Source organism: Ipomoea triloba, chromosome 9 (assembly GCF_003576645.1).
Source record: "Ipomoea triloba cultivar NCNSP0323 chromosome 9, ASM357664v1".
Classification (NCBI taxonomy): domain Eukaryota; kingdom Viridiplantae; phylum Streptophyta; class Magnoliopsida; order Solanales; family Convolvulaceae; genus Ipomoea; species Ipomoea triloba.
In genome coordinates, this window is record NC_044924.1 from 1,690,973 (window position 1) to 1,709,551 (window position 18,579).

Sequence of the window (18,579 nt, forward strand, 5' to 3'; positions counted from 1 at the left end):
TGCAAAGATAGTTGTTGATTGGGTTAGTTATCATAATATTGAGAGATCATTCCACGGACTTGTGACCAACTTCCTCAGCGAATGGCGACGATGGATGTATAAGTAATAACAAACCCTAAATATTGTATGATTATAATAAAGAGCATAACAGTGCAACATAACGAATAATTTGGCAAAAGCGATCCATCGCGCATGAATGGGGATGATCGTTATAGAGCATCTGGCGAGTGATGTGCTCAAGAATGTGAAGGAGGATTCTCTTGGGATTCCAGCGACTCGTAGAATTACAAGCGAGCACTAGATGAGCTGAGGTTACTCCTCCCTATTGATTAAACAAAATACGTATGATAAATTTAAAGAACATATTATTAGGGTTTTATCAACATAAATAATAATAATAATAATAATAATAATAATAATAATTATTATTATTATTATTATTAAACCGTTATGTTGCATGGCACTCTAAAGAAATGGAGAAAATTTATATATCACATATAAACTCGATTACATGAATTTCTTTTTTTTTTAGTAAGTAATAAGTAATTTCATAAGTACAATCATCTTTAAATGCGCGTAATATGTAAGTATAAACGAAATAATAGTTGACAGCTATAACTAAATTGACTAAAATTATCAATAAACAATCCGTTACCAATTATGACATTTTTTTACCTCTCAATAATAATCAATTATTGTGAATACGTACAAAAACTAAACTGACCAAAAAATCAAACATAAATTATATTCAATAATCAGTTCACTATGATGGGGGTACTTTTCTTTTTCCCTTCTGGAAAAAAATGAAACGAATAGGGAACCATCCTTTTGTTGCGGCGCATGCTCCTCAGATTTACATATTCGAATTGAATACACACACACTATATGATAGAAGTTAATCTAGCAACTCGGAGGAGTTACGTTGTTAAGTAAATTACTAATAGTAAAGCCTTTTCTATGAGTTAGCTTAGTATCAAATTTTGTGGGCACGATTTGAACTAAATTCATATTTATCTTACAGCAATGAATATACCAAATTACATAATAGGTTAATTGCATTGTATGTATATACCTAATATGTACTAGGATCCACAATACTTATCACGGAGTATATTATAAACTCTGATCCATGATGTAACTAGCTATTGGCTCATAGTGGACATACATCAAGTGTACAATAAAATATAATAATAGTTTATAATCAATTCATCAATTTTTTTTTGTGTAATCCAAGATGTCCACATTTGAACATAGTGACTAATTCCCTCGCTAAATTGTAATCACCTATATTGAGTGAGACAGCGGACCTGGAGATTTAAGCTCATATTTTAGCCTTTTTTTTTTTTTGAAATTTTTTAGATAAAATTATGCATCATATCACTTACATAAAGTCACAAACCAAGAACCATATATTGACAAAAGTCAATATGGTGCTCGGTCAAATCTGGCAAAGAAAGAACACGCGACGACTCTTTATCTTGAACTAACCCGACATCATCGTACTTTCCTTGGCTTTCAATTTCTGACCTCCAAACTTAATGGAACATGTGGCGCTTTTATCCACAAAAGACAACCGTCCTCGGAATCCGGACACATCATGGGCCAAAATCAAAGCTTTTCGCAGGTTGTTTCTGTGGCGGAGAATAATGTTTTTCTTCAATTCCCTCAAGTTTCTCTACCCATCTCTGAAGATGATGATACTGTCATTAGATTACTTCAATTTTATTCTTTTTAATCAGTCGCCATTTCTACGATGCAAAGTTTACACAGACCCAGACCCAGACTCATAGTATAATTCAGAACTGAAATTAGAGAATTGCAGATCGATCGAAGAAATGGAGAGAACTTCGAGTGTGGTTGTTCAAGAAGGAGGCGCAGGGGATTCTTTATTCGATGATGATGGGCGCATCAAAAGAACTGGTATATATGGAAAAAATTCTACGATGTCGGTGTGGTTGTAGAAATCTCCGGTATATATATGTGTGTGTATGCATATATATTATTTTGATGAAGATTAAAGTTAATTAGATTTTGAGTATTTATTTGATGGATGCAGGGACAGTGATAACGGCAAGCGCGCACATAATAACGGCAATAATAGGGTCCGGTGTGCTGTCTCTGGCGTGGGCGGTGGCGCAGCTGGGAAGCCTCCCCGGATCGGTTGCTCTGCTCGTCTTCTCCGTCATCACGTTGTACACTTCCATTCTACTCACGGATTGTTACCGCTCGCCGGAAGGCACGCGCAACTATTCTTACATGGACGCCGTTAGAACTCATCTCGGTATGTATATATGTATGTATATATATATGTAAAGTGGAGTAACTCAATCAATCAAGTTGGACAAACTGGTAACCTAGTAGTAATCACAAGATTACAGGTCAGGTGTACTTCTTGTGAGAGCCACCTATTGACTTTCTTTGTTTGAGTCGGTCATCCGCTATGAGCAACTTAAGTTGGTTCGGCTAAATCCACTCCATGCATAAGTGGTTTATTGGTTTTAGTCGGTTAACTATGAGTAACTTAAACTGGTCTACTTAGTCCTTTGCTGGCTAAAGTCACTCCATTGGCCTATTGATTTGAATCGGTTAGATATGAACAACCTAGCTGGACTGATTTCATGGTCTTTTGCCAGTTAAGGTCGCAAGAAAGCTGATATACCTAGTCCTAACTTGTTGGTTAAGCTAGGTCACAAGGTGAAATTTATGTCTGGTTTACTAAGGTCACTCCCTTGACCTATTGGTTTGAATTGGTTAGATATGAACAACTTGATTGGGCTGATTTACATGATTTTTTGTCAATTAAGATCACAAGGCAGCTAATATATATAGTCCTTGTTGATTAAGTTAGGTCACAAGGTGAAAATTTTGCAGTGTACATCCTTACTTAAGGATGGTGAAATTTACTTGGTATGTACAATATATAATTCAATGTTGTCAACTCCACACATGCAGGTGGCATACAATACATGTTTTGCGCACTTGCCCAATATACTACTCTAATTGGACTTGGCATTGGATACGTAATCACAACAGCTCTTAGCTTAGGGTAAGTAGTATTCAATTCGTTGCTTCCCAGCCCACTAATAAGGATTATCTTAGTTGGAACATTAAATATGAAGTAGAGTGATAAGTGGTTTAATTTATTGATGGTGTCTTGATCATCAGGGCGATTGAAAGAACCAACTGTTACCACAAGTACGGGCATGATTGGCCGAACTGCTCTCCATCAACCCGGAACTACATAATTGAGTTTGGAGCAGTGCAGATGATCCTTAGTCAAGTATCAAATTTTCACAAGCTTTCTTTCATTTCAATGGTTGCTGCCATCATGTCATTTACTTACTCCATCATCGGCATTGCTCTCTCTGCTGTAAGAATCGCGGGTACGCCGGTTTATTGACATTTTGGTTAGATATAGAATTAATTGACTCGAACGGTCCAAACCCACTAACATCATATAGAAAACAATAATCCCTTAAAAACAAAGTATCCCTCGAGACTAGGTCAATGATCAACTGACCTTACTCGGGCCTACAGGCGGACCTCAAAGGCTAATTGTGACCACCGGCCCAGGGTCAGACCTCCTTGCCCGAGCCTCATCTTCCACGCCCCACTCCGTCCCTTGCGTTCTGTCTTGGTAGCCCTCGCTCTTGGGCCTTGCCACTCAGGCCCTACACAGTTGGGCCAGACTTGATATACAATCATTATGTGGTGGACCAGGGTTCACAGTGTACTGTGGACTCTAATTCAATACACAAAATTCGTGTTTAGAATGCATAGAATTCAGGTTCATAATACACACACACATAAACACGATATAATGTGTATTATATAACTGATGACACATAAACACTTAACATCATACACAGAAATCATATTGCTTATTGGACCAGGGTCGTCCCTAAGATATATTGAAAGTAGTTTAACACAAGAAACGGTGTTTAACAGGTGGAACGCCGGTAACAACAAGTGTGACAGGTGTGCCCATTGACAACAACACCTCGGCTGTGGATAAGATGTGGAAAACATTCTCTGCTCTTGGAAACATTGCCATCGCCTTTGCTTTCTCCATTGTTGTCATTGAAATACAGGCAAGTCTCTCTCTCAACCTTTAGTTATCTGTATATAATAATAATGGGGAAATTAAAAGAATTGCAGGATACACTAAAAGCTTCCCCGAGAGAGAACAGAGTGATGAAACAGGCGACCTTCGTTGGGATCATGGTGTCATCATTCTTCTACACACTGTGTGGGATCGTGGGCTATGCTGCATTCGGAGTTGATGCTCCGGGGAACCTTTTAACTGATGATCATGGCTTCTTTGAACCATACTGGCTTGTTGACTTTGCTAATGCATGCAAAGCTGTCCACCTCATTGGAGCCTACCAGGTACATACATAATAAACATATATAGGAAGTTGATATATATGGTAGTAGAATGGTTAGTTGGAACTTTAACTTATTATTTGGGGAAACTTAGTCATATGTTGGTATGTTGATATGATAACGACAAGAATAGTTTAAATTCTCACATGAGCATGTATGGACTTTTTCAATTTGAGCTGGTTAACTGGTTGATTTATCACAAGGTGGGGGTTTTGCACAGTTTTTCTGGATAACTTATTGAGTTTCTTGTTTGAACCGGTTAGGAGCAATCTAGGCTGATTTCTGATCCTTTGATGACTAGGGTTACAAACTGAGGTTTACCTGATGCACGCCACGATCTATTGATTTTCTTGGTTTGAATTGATCACTATGAACAACCTAATAGGCTAATTTATCCTTATGATCCAATAGAGTCACAAATCTAAGGCGGGGGTTTTGCACATTTTCCGGGAGCAATCTATTGGTCTTTGTTATTGGTTTAAAAGGGTCAGGGGCAACCTAGATCCTTTGACACTTAGGTCACAATGTGGGATTTATTCATTTACCTAATGTACGCTATCAAAAAGCTAGCAGCCTATTGTCCTTCTTGATTTGAGTTGGGATAGTCAGCTATGAACAACCAAATTAAAGGTTGATTTACTCATTGTGGTCTAATCATTTGAGAACTAAAGTCACAAGCTAAGATAGGATACACCCAATGCACCTTCTCGAGACCCAAAAAAACTAAATATACATGATTGATCATGTGTACGTCTGCTGGTGCAGGTATTTACTCAACCAGTATTTGCATTTGTAGAGAGGTGGAGCCGGAGAAGGTGGCCGGAGAGCAGATTCATAACGGCGGAATACAACATTCTTGGATTCTGGGAGTTCAGCTTCTTCAGGCTACTATGGAGAACAGGATACGTGATATTCACAGTGATTGTGGGATTGATATTCCCCTTCTTCAACGCCTTCGTGGGTCTTCTGGGAGCCATTTCATTCTGGCCTCTAACCATATATTTCCCAACACAAATGTACATGACACAAGCAAAAATTCGGAGATTCTCCTTCGCATGGTTTTGTTTGCAGACACTCAGCCTTTTCTGCTTCATTGTCTCCCTTCTCGCCGCCGCTGGATCTGTTCGAAACTTGATCAAATATGTCATTCATTACCAGCCATTTGATCCATAGAATCTAATCTCATCTTCACAATTTATGAAAATGTTTGGACCATATATACTTCCATGTATTCAAATTAATTTTCAATCTTTTTTTGTGCATGGGATTCAAGGGCACGTATGAGCATGCAATATATTGGTGAAAATTGAATGATGTATATAGGAACCTGATCGAGTGGATGGAACGTGATTCGCGTGCCAGATGATAACAAGTTTGATTCTTGTTGACACTCTTTCAAATTTTGGTTGAGGTCATTGCACATGATCTTTCTAATACCACTATGCTATTACACATGATTAAGATTTACCTTGTGCACATGAGCACATCATCTGGCCTTATCTTAACAAAAATAAAATAAAAATTAATAATTTTGACCGTTGCAAATTAAAAGGCTATCATCTAGATATAGTCATCATCTGGCATTATCATTTCATTGAAAATTAAGATTTGGTAATAAATAGTATACATTATAATAGGATAACTAGGACTAATTTATATTAGACCAAATCATGTCACCAGAGTTTAACACTTACTTATAAAAAAAATTGTAATTCAAAACTCTTTAATTAACCCAGATAGAGAATATATTGTCTGTGTTGGGAATATTTGTAATTAGGTTTTGATGATACCAAAAATGTGTTAGAATTTATTTGTAATTATTAGTCTCCAAAAGAAGAAAATGAAGAAACATCAAGTTCAGTAAACTGCTACAGTAAGGTTCAGTAAACTGCTACAGTGACTTCGAGAGGTGCTACAGTACCATTCGCATGAGGCACTTTTGAACAAAGTTTTGAGGCCGAAGAAGAAGACAATAATCCATGAGAGGAGGATGGAAAAGGAGTTTGGATATCATAGAATAAGGATATGATCCACAAGAGGTTGATTGAAAAGCCAAAGTACTAGTGAGAGGTAGATTAAAATGGTTGCAAGACATCAAGTTCGCGCTGCTACAGTACTTCGAGAGATGCTACAGTAATTCGAGAGGTGCTACAGTACCATCCGCAGGAGACGTTTTTGAACGGAGTTTTGAGGCCAAAGAAAAACATAAAAATCCACGAGAGGTGGATGGGAAAGGAGTTTGGATGTCATAGAAGAAGGATATAACTCACGAGAGGTGAATTGGAAAGCCAAAAGACTCGTGAGAGGTGGATCAAAATGGCTGCGAGACATCAAATTTTCGAGAGATGCTACAGTACTATTGCTACAGTTAATTCGAGAGATCGAGAGTTCGAGAGATCGATCGAGAGGTTCGAGAGATCACAAGAGATGAAAACTCGATGCTACAGTGAAATTGCTACAGTACTCGAGAGGTGAATAGTACTATTACTACAGTGACGCGAATAGTACTATTGCTACAGTAATCACGAAAAATACTCAGATGAAATTGGTTCAATGAGTAATACTCTAGCAAGAAGACTTTTGGAAGAAGGAGTTGCGAGAGGTGAAAAGAAGTTCTTCAAGTTAGTGATGATGTCATTGATGACTCAAGATTCAACCAAGGAATTAATTATACACTTTGGAAAACGTCACATGGGAAAAGGTAGTATGGGTGACAATATTTTATTTGGAAAAGTTCAAATAAAATTCAAAGTGATCAGGAGAAAGCTAAAGATGGAGAATGGGCATGAATATTTTATTCAAGAAAGATGGGCTCAAGATAGTGGAAAGAATATTAAATCAAGCATGAAGACAAAGTTTCTTATCAACATGCAAGACACCATACGGGAATTATGGGAGTGGAATATTTTATGGAAAACTTCAAGTGGGATTTCAGATCAAGCTAGCACATGGGATACAAATTAAGGTGGAACTTCAACGGGTAAAGTATGGAGACTTGAACAAGGAAATATTTTATCAACTCCACTAAGCACGTGAAGGAGACAAAAATTAATGTGGGTTGTTTGGCAGATTTGGACTGCTGCCAAACGGTCAAATTAGCAACGGGAATATTTCTTCCCAAATATAAAACCCCAAGGCTTAGAAGAAAAGAATACCAAGAGTGAATACAAAGGGGATACCAAAGGGGTATACGAGACAGTGAATGCACATACAGAAAAGAGAGGAAAAGCTCAGCTTCGAGACATAAAATTCCAGTGTGCATATTCTAAGCTTAAAAGATAAAAGAATCACTTTGATTCTTTTACTAGTCCAGCACAAACACAACAACACCAACTTTCGAAGGGAAGTTTTGAGTAGGCAGTGAAGGATAGGTGGACGGTGCGGCCATTCACTATCTCAAGGATTGTCAGGCAGTGAAGGATAGGAAGACGGTGCGGCTATCTTCTATCTCAAGGATTGTCAGGCAGTGAAGGATAGGAAGACGGTGCGGCTGTTTTCTATCTCAAGGATTGTCAAGAAGGGAAGAAGCGGGTTGCTTCTGTCCAGACTTTGTATTGGTGATAATACATAGTGGATTTGCTCCTTGGAGTGAAAGGAGAACAGTGGACGTAGGCTGCGTTGGCCGAACCACTCAAATTCCTCTCTTGCACTTTACTTTACTGTTATTATTATTATTGTGCAACTAACCCCATAACTCTTATTCACACGAGCACACAATTTACAAAACGCTACAATCATATTTTACGCAAGCTTGAGACTTCCGCTGCAAGGAAATTTATTTCCTTAATTCTTTTCAGCTCACTTTGAGTTAGAATCGAAAATTTGATAAAGTCTATTCAACCCCCCTTCTAGACTTTATAGCTTGCTCATCCGGGACCAACAGTCTTGTCTTTTCTTTCATCCCCGTAGAAAGACATTGGACTAATTCAAAACCCTCTCGCCAGCAAAATAAGAACAGTACAACTGCTTCAAATATAGTATATATGATGCATGTGAAAATTGAACTTAAAACCTTTTAAATGATAATTACATGGGATTTTCTAATTAACTCCCATATCATTTGGGTAATTTATGAAGATAGAAATGCTGCATATACTAAAATGAATGAAAATTAATTGAACGTAGTAAAAACAATATAATGTCGTTGATGGAGATCAGATTGGAGACCCTTTAAATACTCCATTCCAGATTCTATGTTTCCACAACAAGCTCGAAACAGTCAATATTTGGTGAATTTTGAGCTTTAATTTGTAGCCATGGCGAAGAAGCCAAGCATGGGCAGGCAAAAGATCAAGATCGCCAAAATAGAGACGAAGACTCACCTACAAGTCACCTTCTCCAAGCGCCGATCTGGCCTTTTCAAGAAAGCCAGCGAGCTATGCACTCTCTGCGGCGTAGAGATCGCAATTATAGTCTTCTCGCCGGCCGGAAAACCTTTCTCCTTCGGAAACCCCAACGTGGGCCCCATTCTCGACCGTTTCCTCTCCCGGAACCCTCACACAGTCTCCGGCGCCGCCGATCTACACCGCAGCGCCGCCGTCTGCGAGATGAACCTCCAGCTCACGCAGATGCTGGCTGCGTCGGAGATGGAGAAGAAGAGAGGAGAGATGCTTGGCCGGATGAGAACGGAGAGGCGGCGGAGCCGCCAGTACTGGTGGGAAGCTCCGATCTCCGAGCTTGGCTTGCCGGAGCTCCAACAGGTGATGATCGCCATGGATGAGCTCAAGAAAAGTGCACTCCAATTGATCATGGCGGAATTTGCTAAACCCTAGATTGAAAAGATTGTACTCCCATTCTGATGGTTTTATCGATTTTCTGTTCTCTTTTCTTAACTAATTAGAAGAGATAAATCGATGAATGTGTCCCAATAATTCTTCCCTCTTAGCTTAACATATCAAAAGAGATCAATAAATCATTCAATGTGTTTGGGAAGACCTGAATGGATAATAAATTGAATTGATGGGATGATGGCATGTTTAATTTGCTAGGTGTAAATTAAACAATCCATGGTCACCATCATTACCAAAATGTTGCTAATTTCTCCTCTAATCATGCTCTCTGAATTTGATTGGTACTGCTTTCATATGCATTTATCACTGATCATATATGGATTAATATAATATATGATGAATTAATGAAAAATATATAAAAGATTTATATATTGATGAATATTGTAAATTTGTTATAATCATATAATCACATGTTTGATTATAGGAAATATTCTGTCAATTTAAATTATATGTTAATCAAATTCTCGATCTATAATTTGTACTTCGGTTGAATATTTTAATTTTTATATGGGTAGATTGACCCATATCAAAATAATATTAATTATTTAATATTTAGTAGTAGTACTTTGCAAGATATTGTGGAATTAGGTAAAAATTTCCCTGTTTTAGACCCAAAAAGGCGGGGACAAACGGATTCTTTTAAGGATTTTTAGATTCCTGTAAGAATATTCTGCTTGACAGTATATAAGTAATCAAAAGAGATGAATGAAAACCTTAGGCATTACATGCATGCACCTTAAGATATTGCCATGGAACACAAGACTGGCAATAAGAAATTTTAAATTACATGTTAAGAAATTTCTCTATAATTTATACCAAGAATATTTTAATTTTTATCCTATAGTATGATGATTAATTGAGTAACATCCATTTATATCTAAAAACATAATAAGTCTCGACCAAAGTTATATTTTTCATTTATGTTCACATTTTTAATGCTAACCATTTTGTACATTGTGTTTTTAGATTTGTACTATATAAATTTTTGGACAAAACTATACTTACTGTTATTACTCCTGTTATCTTTTTCATTAAATTTACCATGCGCATGCATCATCCATATATTTTCTTATATTCTTTAATGATAATAATATTTGTAGACATCATATATTAGATTAATATAACAAATCATTTTTTTCATTTAGACTTTAATTATTTTTAAAATATAAATATTGAGCATATATTTTTGCGCATTGCGCATAGAAATGACTAGTACTAGAATATATGAGTATATATTGATTAGCCCATATCAAAATAATACAATAGTTATACCATGGACCCAGACCCACCTTGCAAGGTTGACCCGTGTCCATTTACATATTGATTGTCTACAATTTGAATTATAAACATTCAGTATGTATATATACTGTGAACGCAATATTCAATATATAAATTGTGAATAATCAATATGTAAATTGTGTATTTTTGAACGTGAGTCCTTTTTGCAAGTTGGACTCGGGTAAACAGAATAATTTGCCGAAATTCATATTAATTATATGATATTTAGTACTCCGGTACTTAATAGTAGCTACTACTTTGCAATTAACTGTAAGATATTGTGGAATTAGGTCAAAAACTTCCTTCTTTTAGACCCAAAAAAGGGGACAAACTGATTCTTTTTATAGAAATTTTAGATTGATGTAATAGGATTATGTATATGTATGGTAGTAAAAAGGGTTGTGAAAACCCTAGGAGGCATTATATTATACTACATCTTATTACAGTACGTCGGAAACTGAGATTCTGCCATGGAAAACAACTCCGCCAAGAAGAAGCAAACTCAAGGCCGCCGGAAAATCGAGATCAAGAAGATAGACAACGTGAGCCACCGGCACGTGGCGTTCTCGAAGCGCCGCATCGGGCTGTTCAACAAGGCGAGCGAGCTCTGCATCTTGTGCGGCACGCAAGTCGTGGCCATCGTAGAATCTTACGGCGGCAAGCGCGTCTTCACCTTCGGCCACCCCAGTGCCGACGCCGTGATAGAGCGTTACCTCTCCAACGCGCCACCGCGGCCGGCGAGTGAGGACGACGCGCCGGAGGAGAACGCCGTCGCGCAGCGCTATCACCGCGCGTGGCAGGAACTCGCGGGAGAGAAGGAGAAGGCGGCGGAACGAGATGACGGCTTCGGCGGCGGCGGGGACCACTGGTGGGACCTCCCAATAGAGGACATGGGCGCAATTGAACTTGAAGAGTTTACGGCGGCGCTGGAGGAGTTGAAAAAAAAGGCTGTGTTGAGAGCTGACGAGTTAGAGGCGGCGGCGGCGATCATCGCCCATAATAACTACCCTAACAACATCAACAATAACAACTTATCTTCTTCGGAGGTCCTGACGATGTTGATGAACAACAACGACGGCCATAGCTACGACACTATTGATGAGTGTTTTAATTGGTTCGCTGCTTCGTGATTACGACATTGATGATCGTCGTCCAAGCTTAAGGTAACTAATTTAATCTGGTAATTAATTTATGATTATCCGGAACATGATTGAATCTTCTTCAATCTTTCTTAGCTACATTATTAGAATCCTAGATTATTGATGTATGTTTCAACAAACATTATATCATATATTATACTCCGTATATGATTTTCTAGTAATTCTATATGATTAATCTTTTAACGAGGAATGAGTTTTGTTTATGAATGTTTTTCAATATATATACGGAGTAAATCTAGTAATTCTATGTGATTAATCTTTGATATATGATGTAGTAAATCCTACTAAACTTAGAAGTAGCGGGATCAGATAGCTTAGTGATCCTTCTTTTGTTTGTTTGTTGGTTTAAGTTAACAGGCTCGATTTTTTACAAAGTGGTAAGAGTGTTCCGAACTTATAGTAAGTATAGGTGAAAAGGCCAAAAGAAGTCTCTCCACAGAAGAGAACCACGTGTTACAAAATTCTTTGTCTCAGACCTGAAAAGGTTGGTAGACTTCTTCCTTTAATAAAACTATTAAACCTATTGAGACTGCCACTGGGCTTGGTTAATGCTTTTAGGTCGGCAAAGATTGGGAATGGTCTCTCTTGGCAACCAACATGTGTATTGAGCACTTTCACGGTAAGAGGAGGGTGATTTACTCTAGGAGTATTCCTTATATATAAGATCAAATTATAATCACAATTCATTATTCCAAGATTTTACAAGTAATATGATTGTATATATCAAAATGCAAATGTTTATTATAACTTTTTTTTTTTTGTGGGTAGAGAAACTCGTATCCACTTGAGTTTGGGTGCGCATGAGATAAATCTTGCCTATTGATAAGTAACAAAATAAACTGGTGGCTGATGGAGCCACTCCCACCGATCGAGAATCAAACTTATAACTTTTGTGAATACAAATCTAACAATCCATTAGACCAACTTGATTGAATTCTCAATGCAATGGTATTATCAACTTCTTATAATTACAATCTATTGTTTCAAAAAACATACAAAGATTCTTCATTAATAAAAGTAAAACCTTGATTAGTAATATATATATAAATCCCTCATAAAATATTTATGCTTTACATCATATAACCATTCATGCTTTACACATAATAAAGAACACTCATCATAAATTTCACATGAGAATCGCTAAGGTTGTGTTCTTTTAATTTTGATATTTTATTTCTTTAAATTTTTATTTTTTATTTTTTAAATGAAATAAAATAAATGTTCAATAAAGATATTCTTTATTTTTATTTCTCAAAAAAATTATTTAAATTAGTAAAGCACCCCACCTAAAAATGTATTTATATATTCTTCTATCACGATAATTCGATGAATATCAAACTTTAAATTAAATCACATTTAAAACATTGTGCAAGATTATAGTAGTTATCCATTATAATAGTCCTTCCAACAGCCCTCATGGACCATGGTCCACTCTTTTATATTTGCGAATTCCTAAATTCAAAGACAAAAAGATTTATAAATATTAGTAATTTAAAAAAACAGCAATAACGGCATGGTCCCTGTGACTCTAATGCCATAGCTGTATATACTGTGCCAATTTCAAATTTGGAGATTCTTTGGGTTGTTAGTTGGTGATTATTGCCTTAACTTTTGTTTTTTCTCTTTTTATTTATTTATTTTTCCATCTTATTGGCACTTTAAACTAAATGCGCGTTTGGAAGTCAAGAAAATGACTTATGAAAAATGTTTCAGAAAATAATTTATTTTTCAGTGTTTATTTAATTTGCATTCCAGAAAATTATCTTGGTGTGTTTAGTTCATTTTCTGACAAATGAGTAACCCAAATTTTTAAATATTTTTTAAGTTTTCAAACACACCCTAACAAAATACTCCAAGTAACAACTTGACCGCGGGTCTTGCTCTTAGAATTTTCAAAGTAAAAGTAAAGTCACAACGGTTTACCTAGGAAATAAAAATAACTAATTTATTCGTTATAGACCTTTTGAAAAATAGCATGAGCATTTATTATAATATTTTAATTCTATCTAGAAAAGTAGAAATAAAAAAATGAATTTGTAGAGGCCAACAACACTATCATTGATATGGACCTGAAATCATCCAATGTATACATCCAACTCATAGTTGGCGTCCTAAGATATTTTGAACAAGACAAGCAAATAGCTGTGCTAACTACAAGACAACCAAACAAAACCTCCAAACACAAGCCACAATAATAAGGTTGGCTAGCTTGTGGGGGCCATTCAAATTGCACACCCAATTATCTCCAACTTGTTCATACCTTTCCACCATCAAAGCAATTTGCCAAACAGCTGTTCTCCGGTTGTAACCAGTGCCCCACACCTTACTCCTATCTATACTTCTAGACATGGAAAAACGTTACATCCATCTCTTCTTATAACGTATTACTCTCGTTACGTATCTAGCTTGATCTTATCCTAAAAATTCTGATAACATATTTTTGATTGAGTTTGTCACAAAGATTTTTTTTTTGTTATAATTTATTATTTTTTTAAAGGTTTGCTCATAGCTCATCTTATAACGTATTACTCTTGTTGCCTATTACAAAATAAAATATTTTATTACTCTTCTTGGATAAATCAAGCTTTTTATATGGTTTGATATGATTTAATTAATGATAACACCAATTAATTTATAAATAGATGAAAATTTTGATAAACCTTACCATACAAATCATTTCGTATAAGTGCATACTAGTAAATTACTCATGAGTTAAAGACCTTGTGGTCTAGTGGCACCCGGTTGCACTGGGTGGTGGCACCCGGTTGCACTGGGTGGGTTCGAGCTTTGTAAAAATATCCGTGAATTTTTTATAATATATATTTAAATAATAAAATTAAAGGTGAAAGCTATAAATAATTACAATATTTCATTATTCACCCCTATATATACACTATCACCTTATTAGTAAACATACCTGATTTGTTTAATACAATATAAATGATTTGACTTTATAAAATATTTAATAGTATTTATAATGCTTTATAATATTTTCTATATGGAAAGAAAAAGTCATTGATAAAATTAAAATACACATGTGATATATATATATATATATATATATATATATATATATATATATATATATATATATATATATATATATATGGAGTAATATTTTACTATAAAATTGATAGTATCAAAATTTAATTTATTTATGAGATATGAGTGCTTCTGTGCTTGGGTGGGGTGTACAAATAATTAAAAGTTAATAATCGATTTAGTCAATTGACTATAACGAAATTATCGATTTGGTCATCGACTATTATCCTTACCAAATTAAGTTTTCAACTTTAAAAATTTTACACAATTTCGCCATCCCATCTATTTGAGCTATAGGAGGATTGCATAAGACAAAATTGGCTAGGATTTTCAAAGTTGATAACTTAATTTGGTAAAAATATAATAGAGAATCAAATCGATAATTTGACTATAGTCAATGACCAAATCGGTCATTAACTCAATAATTAATTTGATTAATGGTCAATCAAATTTTTTTTGCTTTATTGATTTACTCAAATTTCTAAATACCTGACCATTAATCGAGCTACATTTTACGGAGTCGTATTTTTACTTTAACGGAATTGAATTTATTTATATTAATTAGTCAGTTAATTGATTATCCAAAATATTAGTACTTAAAACAAACCGAATTAATGAACATAAATCATCCATAAATCCACAATTCAAGTCTTTAAATTATAACATAAATTAGGTTACATGAATTAAAGTCTTTAACAATTAACATATTACATATAGATTATCATATATTCATATTACATACTAGTATTTTATATGCGTGATACACAAAAATATATATTTCAGATTAATACTTAATGTTTAAATCTTAATTATATTAAAATATGTTTTTAAAAATAATAGTATATAATTTTTAAAATTATAGTTGTAGAATTCATATTATATTAAAAACATACTAGATTATTTGAGTAATAATTACGATATAATTAATATTATTAAAATAATAATTTTAGACATGATAAATTACTATATATAAAATTATAAAAGATGCCTAAATTTCAGTAAATCAATGTCAAAATTTTGGTTGATTATACATTCCAATTGAATTAATTGATAGTTGAAATTTATATTAAAAAAAAAAAAAACCTAAATTGAAAAGGTCAAATACATACTTTTTGAGATCATAGACTGTTAGCTTTTTGTATTGGTTCAAAATTACGTTTCTTCACATACGGAAGTATAAAGAGTCAATATCGCATCGGTAGGGTGGGTTTTGAACCATAACTTTCCATTTAGAAAAGTCAATAGACCACAAAGTCATTGGTATATATACGATTTCAAATTCAACTTTCTAACACAGGTCGTATTCTTAATTTGAGCCAATCTACGCAAAATAAGCATATTTATCTCATAATCATTTTTTATGAACTTTCTCCTAAATCAAAGGTCAAACATTATTATTTAAACTAAACTCGTAATCTTTTTTATGCAAAAATCATATGTTTTACTCACTAGATACCTTTTTCTAGGCAATACTTTTATATTAGTATTAGTATTATAATTTGAAGTCCAGAAGGGACAAGTTAGCGCACAACAAATGCTTGGTTAATTGCCAGACCGGATTCGTCTTGCTGTCGCTGGCTCACCCTTTCCTCTACATACGTGCAACCCAGCTCATTCCCCCCTTTTCTTAATCTCACCAAGATTCCTCCACTTATATATCCCCTTTCAACTACGCTCTCTCTATTTACTTTCTGTTTGATTCTCAACAACTTTTCAGATTTGAGAATTTTTTTCCCCAGGAGAGAGGGCAGGCCAGCCATGGATCCGTGTCCTTTCGTGCGAATTAACATCGGAAATCTAGCGTTGAAGTTTCCGGCGAAGTATAGAACGCCGGTGGACTCTTGCTACTGTAAAATCAAGCTTAGCGGCGGATTTGCCACCCAATTTTCGACGGTGCCGGTGATCCAAGACGCGGAGGGTGTTGTGGAGACTAGGGTTCACGCCTGCTACACCTTGAAGAAATCGGAGCTTGAGAAGATGGTGGAGAGGTTGAAGGGGAAATGTTGCAGCTTAAAGATTGAGATATTTTCCGGCCGGAGTGGAATCGGGTGCGGGTTTTTTAACGGCGGGAAGCGCGTGGGGAGCGTGGCGGTGGCGTTGGATTTGAAGGGGTTGGAGAACAGCGCGAGTAGTAGCAGAGGGTGTGTGTTGCAGAACGGGTGGGTCGAAATTAAGGGTTCTTCTGGTGCGGGTCTGCATGTTAATGTTAAGTCCGAGCCCGACCCGAGATTCGTGTTCCAGTTTGATGGAGAACCCGAATGCAGTCCTCAGGTGTTTCAGGTCAATGGGAATGTAAAGCAGCCGGTTTTCTCCTGCAAGTTCAGCTTCAGAAACAGCTGCGATCGTAACTTGAGATCCAGGTTCGTATTTAATTATTTAATTTTTAGGACTTTAGGCCCTCTAATTATAAAACTATTTATTAAAAAAAGAAATATATATAGGTTTCTAATATTTTGGTGTTATTTTATTGAACAGATCTTCACTTTCAGAGCCGAGCACATCAGCAAATTGCTTTAGCGGAACAGATGAGAATGAAAAACCCGGGAAAGAGCGGAAAGGATGGTCGATCACCATCCACGACCTCTCCGGCTCGCCGGTGGCGGCGGCGTCAATGGTGACGCCATTTGTTCCGTCGCCGGGGAGTGACAGAGTGAGCCGGTCGAATCCCGGCGCGTGGCTCATTCTCCGGCCCGGCCAAGGCACGTGGAAGCCGTGGGGCCGCCTGGAGGCGTGGCGAGAGAGCGGCGCCGGCGACCCCCTAGGGTTCCGGTTTGAATTAATCCCCGACGGGATCACAGACACCGTCACATTAGTAAACTCGACGATCAGTATGAAGAACGGCGGCAACCTTAACATAGACATAATGAACGGACCTACGCCGTTGACTAGTCCAAGCAGCAGCTTCGATTTCGGCTCGGGTTCATGGTCCGGGCCCGGATCCGATTTCGGGTCCAATCAGGGATCCGGGTCGTGGGCCCACATGCTGTACAGAGGTTTCGTGATGTCGTCGACGGTGGCCGGCGACGGAAAACGCAGCATGCCGGAGGTGGAAGTTGGGGTGCAGCACGTGAGCTGCACGGAGGACGCCGCCGCGTTCGTGGCGTTGGCGGCGGCAATGGATCTAAGCATGGATGCTTGTCGGTCATTTTCTCAGAAGCTACGTAAAGAGTTGAGGCAAGCGGATCGAGAATGAAAAGATTCTCTCGTGATTCCCTTAATTTTAGCCATTTTAGCTGGCCACTGTACATTGTATATTTGTATTCATTTATTGATTTGTATTTTGTACGATGAGTTTTGATTGAGGAATGAATGAATTCTTATTTGGCATCACATGTGGGCGTCGCTTCTCAATGAGAATCCAAAGTTCGGTAATCTACCTGATCACAATAGGTGAAATCTCTCACTCTCTTGAACTCCTACACTTTAGTTCGACAAAATTTTATTGTAATTCAACTATTCATTAGTGTACTAGTGTGACTTCGGCTACGATTTCTGAACTATATTGGGTGTGATTCAATCTTACCCAACTGAACTATACATCCGGACACAAGGAGAGTGTTCTATGTTCTCATTGGGACAAGGAAAGTATTATTTTCTTCGGTATAAATTCTAAAAAAATCACAGTTCGTATTCGTGATGGAAATCAAAATCAAACGAGCTTTTACCTTTATGTTTCACATGAGATTTTCCATAGCTAATTAGCAGGTTGAGGTCTCATTCGTTAACGGAATTAACCAGAGAAATCGCTATATAAAATTCGAGGCTTATTATTCTGAATACATTGAATTTCACTACAAATTTGTTCTTTATTTTCAAACGTTTTACCTATTTTTCGAGGATTGGTGTTGGCGACCTATAATTGCTAAGTCATAATTAAGACCAACAATCACGTTTACTCTAAATTTTTTTGTCCGTTACTAATA

General features: G+C 36.5%; 4 protein-coding genes across 4 annotated transcripts; all 4 read left to right on the plus strand.

Moving 5' to 3' along the window:
• The first annotated feature begins 1,835 nt into the window (after nt 1-1,835).
• On the plus strand, nt 1,836-5,559 carry LOC116029041 (amino acid permease 1-like). The gene is made up of 7 exons (XM_031270921.1): nt 1,836-1,920; nt 2,057-2,281; nt 2,953-3,046; nt 3,166-3,383; nt 3,949-4,091; nt 4,159-4,389; nt 5,152-5,559. The coding sequence occupies exons 1-7, from the start codon at nt 1,836-1,838 to the stop codon at nt 5,557-5,559; spliced, it is 1,404 nt and encodes a 467-aa protein (XP_031126781.1).
• Nucleotides 5,560-8,506: 2,947 nt separating this feature from the next.
• LOC116030924 (agamous-like MADS-box protein AGL61) lies at nt 8,507-9,266 on the plus strand. The gene has a single exon (XM_031273292.1). The coding sequence runs from the start codon at nt 8,643-8,645 to the stop codon at nt 9,156-9,158; it is 516 nt and encodes a 171-aa protein (XP_031129152.1). The 5' UTR covers nt 8,507-8,642; the 3' UTR covers nt 9,159-9,266.
• Nucleotides 9,267-10,740: 1,474 nt separating this feature from the next.
• LOC116030647 (agamous-like MADS-box protein AGL61) lies at nt 10,741-11,804 on the plus strand. The gene has a single exon (XM_031272958.1). The coding sequence runs from the start codon at nt 10,925-10,927 to the stop codon at nt 11,582-11,584; it is 660 nt and encodes a 219-aa protein (XP_031128818.1). The 5' UTR covers nt 10,741-10,924; the 3' UTR covers nt 11,585-11,804.
• A 4,380-nt stretch (nt 11,805-16,184) lies between these two features.
• LOC116030658 lies at nt 16,185-17,986 on the plus strand. Its single transcript, XM_031272971.1, has 2 exons — nt 16,185-17,016; nt 17,132-17,986. The coding sequence occupies exons 1-2, from the start codon at nt 16,415-16,417 to the stop codon at nt 17,847-17,849; spliced, it is 1,320 nt and encodes a 439-aa protein (XP_031128831.1). The 5' UTR covers nt 16,185-16,414; the 3' UTR covers nt 17,850-17,986.
• Nucleotides 17,987-18,579: the final 593 nt, after the last annotated feature.